Consider the following 14,744-nt stretch of genomic DNA (forward strand, 5'->3'; position numbering starts at 1 on the left):
AAAAAAAGGCATAGTATAGTATGTCATAAAATTTGAAATTTTAAATTGCAAATTATATTTTGATTATTCCCTCGGCCTATATTACCTGTAACCTTTATTTTAATGTATAGATACAGGAGACAACAACACCTTTTATTGTCTTGTAAAATTTACTTTCATTTGAATCTGGACACTCTACTGTAGATTAGATTCAGATTCAGCAGTGTGCATTATCTGCCAGTGTCATTCCTCAGACTGCCACCAGATGTTGTCAAAGTTGTGTTAAAATCCAAAATCCAAATGTTAAAATCCCACACGTGGGGTTAAATATATTATTATAAATATTGTAAACTTACCTGTTCAGTCACTGTTTGATTCAGTTTGGTGCATAAACAAACAAATAAATATTCCAGTCTTAATCTTTTTTTAATGTTGCATTTCACACAGATGGACTGATGACATTTAAAGCAATTTCAAAGGTTAATGTGGCCTTGAAGACAGCATTAAGGCAGTGTTGGGATAACTGCTTTAAAATGTGCTGCATTCTGTTTCTCCTCTCTGTAGACACTACATGCTGGCAGCAACGGGTGACGGAGGAGCAGCAGCAGGCACAGGGAGCAGAGTCTCCGTCCCACCTCTGCAGCCTATCCTCAAGAAGACATGGGTGCTGGGCCTGAGTGTCTTCTACGTCTTCTTCATCTCCATCATGGTGTTCCCTGCGGTATCTTCAGGGATCCAATCTGTCAACAAAGCCAGCGGCAGCCCCTGGACAACCACTTACTTTGTGCCCCTCACCAGTTTCCTCCTGTACAACGTAGCAGACTTCTGTGGCAGGCAGGCCACAGCCTGGCTGCAGGTCCCCGGCCCCACCAGCCGAGTCCTCCCTGTGCTGGTGGTGTGTCGCTCCGTCATGGTGCCACTTCTCATGTTTTGCAACTTCCAGCCGAGGGACCACCTCCACACTGTGCTATTCGCCCATGACGTGTACCCTGTGGTCTTTAACTGCCTGCTAGGCCTCACTAACGGCTACCTCGGCACTCTGCCGATGATCTATGGCCCTAAGGTGGTACCTCGAGAGCTGGCAGAGGCCACAGGAGTGGTCATGTCCTTCTTCCTCACTCTGGGACTGGCTGTAGGATCTGCTTTCTCTGTGCTTATTGTGCACTGCATTTGACAAGGCTGTTATAAAATAGCCCATCCATTCACTGTGGTATAGTTGCACTATACAGTCGAGTCTGAAGAATACCAGAACCTCAGAACTATGATGCGACGTACACCAGTACAGCCAGCTGTCTGCATGAGGGAAAGTGCTGATAAGCTTCTCATCTCTGCTCTTAACCAAAAAGCCTTTGACTACTTCATACCTCACATTGATGTGTGTTATGTTTACACTGATGTGGTTGTACCTGCCAAGACTTGATCTCTACATATATAATATCAGGAAATGGCTCTCTTAGCAACAATAGATATCAGTGCAGTCCATAAGGGACACACCACTGGACAAGTTCTTTTGTTTTTCATACTGCAAAACACACATTTTGCACAAATGTATTAGGTTCCAGGGTAAGATACCAAAAAGGTTAGGTGGAAACGCAGCTTAGGGGTGAACTTTTGTGGTACTATGTGCATTGTTATGCAGTAGGTGTTCAATATTAGTTTAGTTCAACTGTAATAAAAAAAAAACGTATAGATGGTAAAGAAGCACCACATTTTTGTGACGGATACAGCTCAAAACATGGCTGATTGTCATTCAACATGTGGTTATTCATGTCTGCCCTGTAACTACTTGATACAACTTTATAAACTGAACATTTACAGTAACAAATGAGGTCTTGGTCATCATTCTTAAATGTGCACTTAAGCTGCAGTTTTAGAACCTGTAATAGTTGAAATATTTTAAGCATACTATCGATAGGAGTTCTTTAAATGACACGAACATGACTGACTGCTGAGGTTGTACAAAACTCGGTTTCCTTGTAGCAGAAATGAACACCCTGTAATAAACAAGGAGGCAAGCTTGATAAGAATACTGACCTAAATTCAGTTTACAACAGAAGGAACAAAATAAACCAGGTGGATTGGGATCACTTTAATTGTTAAAAATTTACAGACCAACTGACAGTTGGCGCTGGGATCGAGGCAGACAACGATCGAATTCAAGATGCTCTTTGTACGTTAGAAACAGTGATTTACAAACAGTAGGAAGAGCACAAACAATGGGAGGTGAGTGGGAGGTACACTCTGAAACCAATTACCTCCATATCAGCTCCTTAAAACAAGAACACACATTTTCTCTCTACAAAATATAAAGGCAATATAAGGATCAGACATACTGCTAAAAGTAATGGCAGCCAATCGTAACACACTGAGCGGTCTCTCCTGTTTGCAATCAGTTCCTCCGGGGAGGAGGAGTCAAATACAGGTGCAGGGGGGGGGGGGGGGTCTGAAGACTCAACAGCAGCTGTCTGATGCTGTCAACACTGTACAACATGTGAAATTTTAATTTGTGTTCTTACATACACCACACCCAACTAGCAACAAAGCTAAGTAAAGCCCAACAGTGACGCTTCGTGACATCTGCTCAGTGAAGCGCTAACAGACTGAGCTGTAGGCCGCTATACACCTCATTACTCCTCCCCTGCCCCACCCCCCAGAAAAAAAATAAGTCCAGTCCCTTTCCACCATGACATCATTCAAAATATCAATGTTAATTTACACAAACTGCATTTAAGTCATTTGAGTCCATTAAAAAAGGAAAATGGGACAAAAATTAAAAGTTGGAAGCAGCACTACAGTATTTGTTTGAATTCCCTACAGATCAGTTGGCGCTTCCTCTTCCTCTATACCCACACGTGGCGTCTGCAGTGAGCCACGGCCTGAAAGACAGAAACAAGTGGTTAGACGGGTCTGTCAAAGCAAACCTGTATCAAATAAAGAGTTTACCTAATCAGGTTTAAGGGATCAGTTGTGATGTACAATACGGTTAAGGGTTATCAACTATGCATTAATTACTGTGTCATAGCCTTTCAGGAATACTTCACCCACAAGATAACCATTTGTATATCAATTAACTCACGCCGCATTACCCTGAATTTGTGATGGAAACTTTTCTTGCATGCCTCCACGGTAAATAAAGAATTCACAAAACACTCAGGCATACGCATAGCGCGGCGGGGCAGGCACACACGTTTGAACTCTGCTTGCATTTTTTGAATTGCCAACACATGCTACATGTCTGTAGTATGCAAGACTGTGTTGCAGAACTGTTAAATAGTGTTTAGGAAGTACTGAGCATACGACTGGATAAATGAGACTTGAATTACACTGCAAGATTTGTTTGAGAGCTTGGGGCAGCCCCCTGAAAGTCTTCAAGTAAGGCAGCTTTTTTTTTTTGGTTTTGTCAGCAAGTGTGGTTCTGGGGAAGTTTCGGTCTCCAGATTTAGCTACAGAGTTAGCAGTCCTTGCTTTCACGCTGATCTCCAGTTCAGGCACCCAGACCCAGGGTAGGTCTGAGTGGGATTGAGGCAGCAGCGTGGAGGAAGAGAGGCTTTGCCCGGTCAGGCTCTGAGATAACGTTATCTTCTGCTATCGCCTTAAGTGCTGAATTTACAGCTCACAGCAACTTGATAAAATAGATTACTTAAATTCATCAAGATTTTTTCCCCCCTCTTTTTATTCTTCGTTCACTGTGGAGGCATGTGAGAAAAAGAAAGTGTTCATCTCAGGGTAACACTGGGAGAGTAACTTGTATATGAATTAGCATTTTGTGGGTGAAGTATTCCTTTAAAAAGATTTATACCTTTTATATAACATTTACATTTCATTACCAGAATACATGTTTGAAAGTGAAAATGACGGAACTACTCACATCACACTGGGTTGCTGTCAGCATGTTCTTACACCAGTATGTAGGTCCCCAGATGCACTGCTCTGTTCCGAGCAGCCTGCGCACAGCTTCGGGACAGGCTCCCAATTTCTGTTGCACACAAAACACACAACTCAGATACTAGACTGGGCTAGTGCAAGCCAAATATCCCACTTACTGTTCACTACCAACAATTTATAAACAAAAATAAGTGGCACAATCAATTACCATGCACACGAAGTCTGGGTCGAGCATCTGGAGAAGCAGCTCGATAAGCACTGGTTCATATTGTTGAATCATCTGGTCACACTGTTGACACAGACACACAGGGGTTAATACAAGGCTTATTAAAAGTTACACAGGGTAAGGAGATCAAACTACAACTTCTCACCTCGCTCTGCAAGGAGTCGGGCAGGAAGCTGCATACTTTCCTCACAGCCTCCTCAATCTCTTCCTCTGTTGCGTTCTTCTCCAGAATACCATCCATGTAACGGACTGCCATCTTGCACACCTCGCAGAAGTCGCCAGCCTTAAAGCGAGCCTGGTCGAGCGCAGCTAGGAAGAATTAGACAGCACTTTATTACACAAATATGGAAAACACCTTTGGCTTCACAGAGGCAAATAAAACAAGACAATACAATAAGACCTCTCACCTTAAAAGAGCAAATTATTTTTTTAAAGGTTGATTTTAGAGTTCACACATACGACATGGCCTGCTTATAATAAGGCCGGCTAAACACTGAAAATAAGCAGTACGACACTGGACAAAACTGAAAAAAAAATAGCTTAACTTAGCAGCAAAACATTAACTGTGGTTACAGTTACAATGGAGCACATTATGTTGCAAGATTCTGGTAAAGACTCCCTCTAATAGGGTTATGGTTAATATTCTTCATAGAGAAATAAACAATTCAACAACATATCCTGTGTTTTCTGCAGTTTGAACCAATCATTTCTACGTCATCGACATAATTTTACTACAAATGTTCACAATCATTCACTTTGTAATCTTGTTCTTGTGCCTCCAGTGTTATCATCAAATGAAACTGTAAATTCGTAACATTCCTAATATGACGTGCAAAACATCTGTCGCCACCAGAGTGAACATTTGCATTTAGTGTGCTCTGAAGGGTGAACTTACGGACATAGGCGCGGCTGGCGTCATTGCAGAGTGCCAACACTGTGCAGACAGTCTTGGGGTCAGCCTGCTGCACCAGCAGCTCAATAATGGCCTGGCCGTAAGTCTCAACCAGGTCCTTACACTGGGCACTCAGAGAAGAGGGCAGATATGTGCACACCTTCTCCACAGCTTGAACCACCTCCTCCTGCGACAGAGACAAATGAATTAGCTAAAAACTAGAGTTGTGTCAAAGTAAGTGTGTTGGCAGCAGTTTTGCAGAGTTTATTTTTACTTGGAAACATCAAGAAGCACACATCCCACCTCTGTTTTCTGATCCTCCAACATAGCCTCCAACTGTTTCATCACAAACTCACAAATGGCACACTTTGGGGAATCTCGGACACGCACCATGGGCTGAAACACAAAGAGGCAATGTCTTATGTGCATGTACAAAGAAAACAGTGCTGATAAAAGTCAGAAGTCAGGTGCCCGCTATGACTTACCTTAGCAGACTTAGCAGCGACAGACTCGACCTTGGTGGCAGGGAAAAGCTTGAGAGCAGGTACAGCCTTGGCAGCGGGGATAGCCTTGGCAGCAGGTACAGTCATGGCAGCCTGCAGTTTCAGCATGGGAATGGACTTCTTCATTTCAGTACAGAAGCCAGCGTGGGCACAGATGTCCTTGGGTTGCTGAGAGAGGAAACAGACAGTTCATTTTGGATACACAGCTGATGGTCTACACACAGTGCCATATTGCATGCTGTTAACATAAACCATGTGTCTGTAATCTGCGTATCATTCCACTACATTACCACCCATGCAATATGCAGAAGTTTCTATGCTACAAAAAAAAAAAAAAAAAAAAAAAGACACCTAACACAGCTTTCTTTTACTGGTACCAAACACACAGCAATGCAGACCCATACTGACAAAAAAATGTTTACTTCTCTAGCTCACAGGCATCCATCAACATCAGCCAATGTTGAAACGCCTTACGAAGTACAATAAAGGTGGTACTTTTTTTTGGGATAAGGCTACTTCAGGGTTAGTAAAGACCAGTGCATCTGTGCATACTTTAAATATGACAGCACTGTATGCTCATTTGATGTGAAGAAACAGGAGAGAATCCTGATGTGGCCCCTCACTGCAGTATTACAACAGCCATTTAGGTGTCAACTCATCAGCCACACAAGCAGAGTATTCAGGTTAAGTAATGTAATCTCAGTTTTGATTAGATTATCATTTACATGCATCCCAGCAGGGTTAGGTGTGCAGTGCCAGGAGTGGACAGCACAAGAAGTGAGAGCTAAGGGGTTAGGAAGCTACAAGCTGAACACAGATAGACCTACCTGTTCCTGGGGAGCAGCACACAAAACCCAGAGCAGGAGAAAACAGAGCAGGACAACATGAATGGAGGGGAGAAACGTAAAGATGGAATACAGGGCAAGAACAAAAAAAAAAAAAAAAGACAAGAAAAATAAATTAAAAGAAAGACAGAAAGCGATTTAAAGATGTGAATAAACTGAGGGCAGCAGGCCAGGTAGTGCTGCAAGACTGAATATGAGCTTAGCACTACCAAAACATACAAATGATCAGACTCATTAGTTTTGATGATTATGCTCGCCATTGATTATTAGAGGATAATGACCATTTATGTTACAATGTGGCTTAAATATACAAACACAAAAAGGTTTTACTGAACTACTTTTTAAATCACTGAGGCACATGAAGAGGGAGGGTGAACACTCACCATGGACATGAGCTGCTGCACAACCAGTTCACCGTACTGGCCAACATACTGCTTGCACTGCAATGAGGGAAAAATACATATATACACATACAGCACTTTTTGTTGACAAAGAAAAATATGCACTTAGTCAAACTTCCTCCACTCCCGTAGGTCTCTTACCATTTCAGACAAGCCTGGTCCCAACAGGTCACACTGGTTCTCAATATTCTCAATGAGAGAGTCAATAAATGAGGTGTTTCTCTTGGCTTCCACCTGAGCATCAGTCAGGAACTTGATGCAGTCCTGGCACACGTCTTCATTTGTCTATGAGGAAGTCAAGATTCAAGGTCAAATAAAGACAATACTCATCAACAACATGTTATAAACACTGACGGGAGTTTAACAAGATACCTGCTTCTCTTGTTTCGGGGCCTCCTGCTTGGAGCTAGCCTGAGGATAGAGGAGTTGGGGCACATTGAGGAGGAAGGGAGACACTTTCTGGGCAAGGTCCACCTGAGGGATTTCATTGGACACAAGCTGCTCCTGGGCCTGAACCTTAGCCAGGGCTACCTGCTGAGACTGACACAGCCCCATGGCTGCACACACCACACCGGGATCCTCCTAAAAAAAAAAACAACAACTTTGAAGTTATTTAAAAAACTAGGCACATATTTATAGCCACTTTGTAGCTGAGTGCTTTATTTCAAAAGTCTTGTGTATAGGTTAGCTGTAAGCACAGGTAAAATACTTAAAAATAACCCCTAGCTTTCAAGTATGGATGACACACATGGTTTAAAGGAAATTAAACCTGGTCACACTATCTTGAGAGGTCATGTTCCGTTTTTACAGGATCTAATAAAATGTCTCTTCTATTCTCAAAAGCGGTTGTAGCAGGTGAGAGTTGAAACAAAGAAACGACATCAAAAGCTCCCGGTCATGAGGTTTAGTATTACACAATGATGACTCTGTTCCCATTTAGACTTGGACTCACTTCCCCATCAATAGCCCTTATTCTGCTCCCTGCACTTTGCTCACAGACACTTCTCTTTTCCATTTTGACACTGAGGGGCAGATAAACCATTCAGAGTCTTAGATGAAGCCAAATGATAAACTGATCAGAAACCAAATCTCCAAAATGTTTCAATAAGATTGCTGGCAAAACATGTTTTATTTGAAAGCATCTCATTAAAGGTTTAAATGTAAACCCCATAAAGGCACCATTAAAATGTGAACTTGTGGTGTGCCTAAACTACATTTTTTGGTTAAATGTTGCAACCCTGGGCTTAAACCACAGGTTTCTGATCCATATTCAAACTGAAAATATGCTGAGATTGAGACAAACAGGAGGACAGTGCTCACCAGTTCTCCTTTAATGATTCCCATGAGGATGGGATAGTAGTTATCCACGATCTCCTTGCACTCTGCGGTCAGACCTTGATCAGGGATGAGCTGGCAGGCCTTCTCCAGGTAGCCAAGAACCTCAGCCTGCAATCAGACAAATACCCAGACGTCTTACAAAAGGAGCGTTAAATTCTTGGTATAGTTGAAGACAACATATTTGTTTATCTGAACACAAAGGGAAATTTTGGCTGTGATCAGCAGCTCTATAGCTTGCTCTGTTGGGTTGGTCCTCCCAGAAAAGTTTAGCCACCCAAGGATGCTAAAAATTTGGCACTGAGGTAAGGTAGGTAAGTGTAGGTGTGTGTGTACGTGAAGATGTGCAATTGTGTTCACTGCAATTGGTGTCGCAACTGAGGGAATGCATTCGTGTACGTGGTCGCATCAGTTGCGAATTTGCAATGTTTTAATCTTACCTCAGTGTCATTGTCCTTCAGTAGCTGCTCCACCACAGTCAACACCTCTTTACACAGGTCACATGGCACTGATTTCTGAAACAGAACAATTGGCTGTGTGAATAAAAATGTCCCACTGATTTCCAAGTGTTCAGAATATCTTGAACACAAAAAAGAAATGCACAGAAGTTTAATAAGGATGAGCATGTGCCTTCTGCTAACGATGCATTTTAATAAAATTTTTCTGAACAAACAGAATATGAACGGCACTTGTCACTGTCATAGAAACAGAAATGCAAATGAGTCTCACCATCTGGGGTTTGTTCCAGACATTCTGCTGGCAGTGAGTCACAGCTCCACACAGAGACGCCGTCTTTACATTCTGACACCAGTAGGGGGGTCCACGAGCACACTGCTCAGTGCCCAGCAGAGGGGTCGCGACAGCTGCAAAATAAACAAAAAGTCCAATGTCATACCTTTTTGAGAAAGGACACACATGACAAAAACTGTATCCCTGGATATGTTATTGCTGTTTGAAGAGGAAAATAAGACACAAGCAGAAACAGTCTTTAAATCTGCAGATTAAATGTTTCGTTTATTCCTTTAGGAGGCACTGCACCTATTGGTTTGGGTTTTTTCCTGCTCTCTAGCTTTCTACAGTAGACAGTTTAAGTTAAGTTATCTAGACCAGTGGTTCTCAACCAGGGGTCTGGCCATCCCCAGGGGTCCTTGAGGGAGTTCCAGGGGGTCCACATAAAAAGGGGGAAAGAAAATGGGGAAGATAATTTTCTACAATTTAATTCACCATAGAAGTAAGCCCAATGTGAGCAAGAGTCATAAAGTGACCAGCCCAATCAAAGGTTTCACTTCCTCCACAGTTATTTCCTTAACTGTAGTTGACAACTATAAGATTCTGGTCTAAATCACATCTGACGGATCTGGGGTGCGTGCCGTAATATGTATTGATTTAGAGATACTTGACATGATAAAGTTGAGAACCACCGATCTAGACACAGTTCTCTCCTAAGAAAATGCAGTTTAGTCTAGTCTGCCACACCTTTTGCTTAATCTCCCTGGTGATCATGCTATGAGGAAATTCAAGACTGGCATTAGGGCTGGGCGATAAATCGATTAATTCGAATTTGTAGTTTAGGCCGATTTGTTTTAATGAAAATCGAGTTTCTATTTAAAACCCGCCACCGTCGCTCCACACTGGGCTGCCGTAGTTCAGAGTGGGCTCACCCATCCCCCCCGCGCGCTTGATACACAAACAACATGGCAGCGAGCGCTGAAGAACTCGTTCTCAAGAAAGCGAACGAGTTCTTCAGCGCTTTTGTGTGCTCACCTGTGTCTGTGAGTGTGTGTGTGTGTGTGTGTGTGTGTGTGTGCGCGTGCGCATCAGGGCCGAACTCCGCCGTGCGCGACACAGAGAGCAGAGGAGGATTTTAGACGCGCAGGAGGATTTTAGACGCGCACCGTGTAGGGACATAAATGACATGCCGTTGTGTAAATAAGATAAATATGTGTTAACAACGCCAAGCTGGCAGACCCCCGAACCGTAGTAAAGGGACCTCCGAAGACCATTAGCCCCTTTAGCTTGTGTTAGCTCGTTGTGGCAACAACACATAAACAACGGGACTTCGTCTGCGTTAAAGAACGGCACTTTATTTTCAGCACTGCAGGGATGGTGCACAGCCTCTCTCATCAGTGTCTGACGTTTACATAGAGGGAAATAACTCAAAAACAGCATGCAGAACTGCGTAGGCTCCTTCACTGTGGCCGCTCGATGTAAACAACGGAGCACATGCCTCACTAGGTTCGTTCGAGATGAGCCAGTTCTGCGCAGATTCGATCACCGGCGATCGGCGCACAATGCATGCCGGTTAGTTTTGTGTCCGACTTCATCCCGACTTGCTCTGACGTATTACAAAAGTGGACGTCGATAAAGCCGCGAGAGCGAGGCGGCCACAGTTTTTAGAGCCAGGCGCTGCAGTTGCTCTCCACCGACTGCACCGCCTGGCTCCCACCTGATCTAACAGCTGATTGGTTTAGACGTCGACTCAACAAGATGACGTTTTAGATAAACTACTCATTTTTGTTGAATTCTAGAGATTAAGATTGTATTTGTCTGATCTGAAGGTTTATTCTGTGAACAGAAAACATGTTGTGTGACTGATGGTGAAAACAAACTGATATATGGGTCTGATCACTTTTTTAATGAACTGACATCATTCCAGACAGGATGTAAGTGTGTCTGTGACTTCCTGCACGGACTGAAGGCTGCTGGAAACTGTCGGGAAACTGTCCGACTTCACCGCAGCTTTTTGTCACCGCCCCCCGCTGCGGCCGCCTGCTCTCGTCTACTTTTCAGGCGAGGCGCAGTTCATCTCGAACGAGCCTATTTTCTTCCTGTGGCGCATCCGTCTGACGTCACACACCACGCCCGGCGCACTAACGTCTCATACCTCCAACATCAACTACACACATACACAACTCCACACACACACAAGCCACACACATCAGGCTCAGCCTGTAACATAAGGCTATTTAGTTTGTTTAATAAAAGAACAAGGTATACCTGTTCTATAGGAAAGGTAACCTTAAATGACTTCTGTTGTGGTCCAATATAATGGTAGGGGAAACACTGCCGTATGATAAAAAAAAGGGGTCCGGTGGAAAGCAATCACAGATGCAGTCGCCATGTATATTGCAAGAGATATGGTGCCCATATATAGGCTACCGTGGAAAAGCTGGGGTTTATTCACATGCTGAAAGCTTTGGACCCCAGGTATGTGCTACCAGGCCGCAATTTTTTTTTATTTTTTTTTTATAAATGGGAGGGGAAAAAATCGATTTAAATCGTGAATCGGATTTTTTTGTGAAAAAATCGGAGATTTTTTTTAGGCCATATCGCCCAGCCCTAACTGGCATATTTGCTCCAACCATTAAAGGAGGATTTAAAAAAAAAAAAAAAAAAAAAATCACAAGCAGTGACACTGCCCAGCAGGTTTAATGAAAAACATTATGGAGAAAAGGCCACCCTAAAGCTCGTCAGATGCGGTTTAAGATATTTTGCAGATGACAAAAAGCAGAGTTTTATTTTAAAAGAACCTACTTTATTTAAATGAACTAAAACTTTTATCTCTGAGTACTTTATTAGACTCAGAGATACCACATCAACAACTTAAAGTTGACACTGAAGATCCCAAATGTATTGAAACTGACTCCGCATGGTTGGGATCAATCAGGACTTTCACAACGGCAGCTATGATTTTGCAGTTTCATACAGAAAGATTCATTTTGACGTTTCAATAAAAAAAAAGTGCTCCTCAGTCACCTGCTTGAGCCTGTTGTTGAGGGCCAAGATAGATCAGTGGGCTTGCTCTGTGAAGCTGTAAACACTAACTGTTTTATAACTGCCAGTTGTGTAAAAAATCCTATTAGCTAAAATATTAAGTCGCATTAGAAGATGCCTCTAAATCTGGCACAATTTCCCTCCACCAACTTGCCAAAACCAACCAGCCAGAGAGCAGCAGACCAAGAGGAAACACCTTAAGGGAAATTCATTATTCAAATATGTACCACAGTTGCAAAAGTGGGAAATGGTGGTATGCACTTAGTGACAGTATATTTTAGGCCAAGGCAAAAAAAAAGGGTTAATGTTTACAGTTCTCCATTTCACTGAGGTGGAAAAAAGTGATGTGGGAAAGAACATAATAGTTTGTAGAACCGTTTCCTGCTTTCACTACTGCCCTCCCAAACCCTGCTTGAGAAACAGTTCATCGCTACATCTCTCATTAATCAACTAAGCCCTAACTACATTTGGAATTATGACTAAAGCGCTGTTGGATTAACATATTAATTGATTCAAACCCAATAGTTCACTCAGAATATAAACAAGTACGCAAGTCCTGCCCAATTCAAGGTGGAGCCTTTGGTGATAACAACCAGGAGCTGGCAAAAAAGGCCAGGCTGCACCGATAAACCTTCTTATCACCCAGTTACACCACTGTGAGACCCTTCTGGCTCATTATTCATACCAACAGAGTTACAGTGCAGGCAGGACACTCCCACTTTCCACCACAGTCACATGAGCAGTCAGACAAAATAACAAGCTGTTCTCAAGCAGACAGACTGTTCCAACATGGATGACATCTCTGCACATAAGGTTGTGCACTGTAAATTGTTTACAGCTAACAAGGCAATACACAGCAAGATAAAAATGTGTTGTAAACTTCTATTGGCCTTATATGACCATCCACAACAGAAAAACAAGTCATCTGTTAGACAGCCAACACTCGTTTTACGAGAAGTCAGCAAAAACAGACAGTGTCATGTCATGTACAGGCCTATATCTGACTCACTTTCTGTGGCCGTGATTCTGAAACAGAAAACTCATCATAATGTGAGTGAATCAACATCACATGACACAGCAAGCACAAAAGGCTATGAACAGGATTCAGATTACATTGTTCAACAACAGCAAGTTGCCTTTGAGACAGTTTAAGTGTGCAAGGTTACACATGCATACATAAAACTTGTTGAACGATATGATTGAGCCCTAAGCTTATTACATGCACATGGAAGAATGTGGAAGTGGAAAGACGACATTACATAAAACTTTTTTGACCCAGGAGTCAGCCTTGTGATAAGCACTAAACACACAAAGCACAAATACCACGACTTAAAGAAACCAATATTGCACATAGAGTGCAAGGAACCACAGCTTGTGCTCTGATAAGAAACAAGCTGGGACATTCATTTCAGATCCATACTTCAAATACCATGAAGCCAAGTCAACAATATGTAACTGTATAAATAGCCTTGTCGTCTGTATGTTATACATTGCTTCATGGCAGCAGTAACTTAGCTAAGTGTTGGTTTCATTGACCCAGTTTGTCTGAATATGAAGATACGTTAGCTAGGCTATTAGTGGCACAAGTACACATGAAGACACATACTGGTACCACTAAATTAAAAATAATGTGAGGAACAAAAACCGAAACTTGGACTGACCTTCAACTAAAAAACAGAAATGAAAGTCGCCGGTTTGGACGCTCCTATCTGAACTTCCCCATACAACCAGACAAAGGGTCAATAAAGCACCACATGTAGAACAATGTCAAGTTAAAGCATGTAAATTGAGGCGGATCAGCCCTTGAAACATAATGAGAAAACATTTACCTATACCGACATAAACAACACGCAAATTATCTCAAAAGTGTTAGCTAGATGCTAAAGTACCTTAGCTAGCCTTACGCTAATGATTCCTATATAATCTACAAGAGCATGTACTGTTCAAAATCATAATTAAAGATAACAGGCTAATGTTGCTGGCAAAATGTAACTAGCTAGCCAGCTAGCGTTAGCTTGCAGGCTAATGTTAGCCGAGTTGTCACGGGCCAACAATAACGCCTTAAAACCTCAAAGGCAAGCGATTAAAAATGACTTAACAGAACTGCTTTGCAGATTTGGCAAATTAATTTAATTAGGACAAACACATAATATCTGTTTATAAGTTAACACTGTTTAAACCGGCACGTTAGCCGATATGTAACCGTTAACGTTACTGTTTACCACAGCAAATGCCGCACGAGACGCTTCCGCGTTTCATGTTGAAACGCTTTTAGCTAGTTAACGTTACACAACCACAAAGCCTTTAAGTGCACCACGGTATGGACGACGTACAAAAACAGCATTATCTTATTCCCATACGTGTTGATATTACCTGAGGTCACGAAAAGCAGAGTTAGGAGCAGCATGACTCCGCTGTTTTCCGGCTCGTCTGACTGTTTATATGTCTCAGTGAAGGGTGAAAATCGGCTGTAGAGCGGTGAGCACTGCAATGCAGACGGTGAGGCTTGTTGATGCCTTTATGGTGTCTCATTGTCAGCTGACAAGACATGTGACTCCGCCTCGGCGTGACTGATGTGATCATAGTGTAAAGATCAAGACGTACTTAAGACATTCAAACACACATATATTTACCAGGAGTGTGAAATAGGTCTATTTTCATAATTCTTTAGTGGTTAGTGATGTTTTGGGAGGAATATTATCCAGTTTTATTTTTATATTAAACACCACAGTTTTCATTTTGCAGTTATTTCTGTAGTATCTGTATAGCTTATCACTTTAAATATGATTTCTCAGTGTCTTAACAGAGAGACAAAAACAACAAGAATCAACTGTAAGTTTCAACTGCTCCCAGGACATAAATGCATGGTGTGATTACAGTGGGGTTAGGTATGGCCAAACAAAT

General features: G+C 42.3%; 2 protein-coding genes across 2 annotated transcripts in view; one reads left to right on the plus strand and one right to left on the minus strand.

Moving 5' to 3' along the window:
• slc29a3 (solute carrier family 29 member 3) overlaps positions 1-2,421 on the plus strand; it is a 10,514-nt gene extending 8,093 nt beyond the window's left edge. Inside the window, exon 7 of the mRNA XM_050070486.1 lies at positions 544-2,421. Within this exon, the coding sequence (XP_049926443.1) occupies positions 544-1,153 (610 nt within the window). The 3' untranslated portion in view covers positions 1,154-2,421. The remainder of the gene's footprint in view (positions 1-543) is intronic.
• psap (prosaposin) lies at positions 2,054-14,372 on the minus strand. The gene is made up of 14 exons (XM_050070485.1): positions 14,214-14,372; positions 8,796-8,929; positions 8,507-8,581; positions 8,052-8,177; positions 7,104-7,313; positions 6,873-7,016; positions 6,714-6,770; positions 5,468-5,653; positions 5,286-5,378; positions 4,986-5,169; positions 4,236-4,399; positions 4,073-4,153; positions 3,848-3,955; positions 2,054-2,855 (listed from the first exon to the last, which is right to left on the minus strand). Exons 1-14 carry the CDS (start codon positions 14,245-14,247, stop codon positions 2,820-2,822), a joined length of 1,632 nt encoding a protein of 543 aa, XP_049926442.1. The 5' UTR covers positions 14,248-14,372; the 3' UTR covers positions 2,054-2,819.
• Between the last annotated feature and the right edge of the window lie 372 nt (positions 14,373-14,744).

This window comes from Epinephelus moara, chromosome 19, assembly GCF_006386435.1.
Source record: "Epinephelus moara isolate mb chromosome 19, YSFRI_EMoa_1.0, whole genome shotgun sequence".
In the NCBI taxonomy this organism is placed as follows: domain Eukaryota; kingdom Metazoa; phylum Chordata; class Actinopteri; order Perciformes; family Serranidae; genus Epinephelus; species Epinephelus moara.

Bases quoted from the DNA above. Each gene is read 5' to 3' on its own strand.
- psap (XM_050070485.1), bottom strand. From the start codon at position 14,247: ATGCTGCTCCTAACTCTGCTTTTCGTGACCTCAG. The intron at 7,314-8,051 runs GTGAGCACTGTC...TTTTTTTTTTAG, and splicing joins GAATCATTAAAGGAGAACTG to GAGGATCCCGGTGTGGTGTG. The intron at 5,379-5,467 runs GTAAGTCATAGC...TTTGTGTTTCAG, and splicing joins TCGCTGCTAAGTCTGCTAAG to CCCATGGTGCGTGTCCGAGA.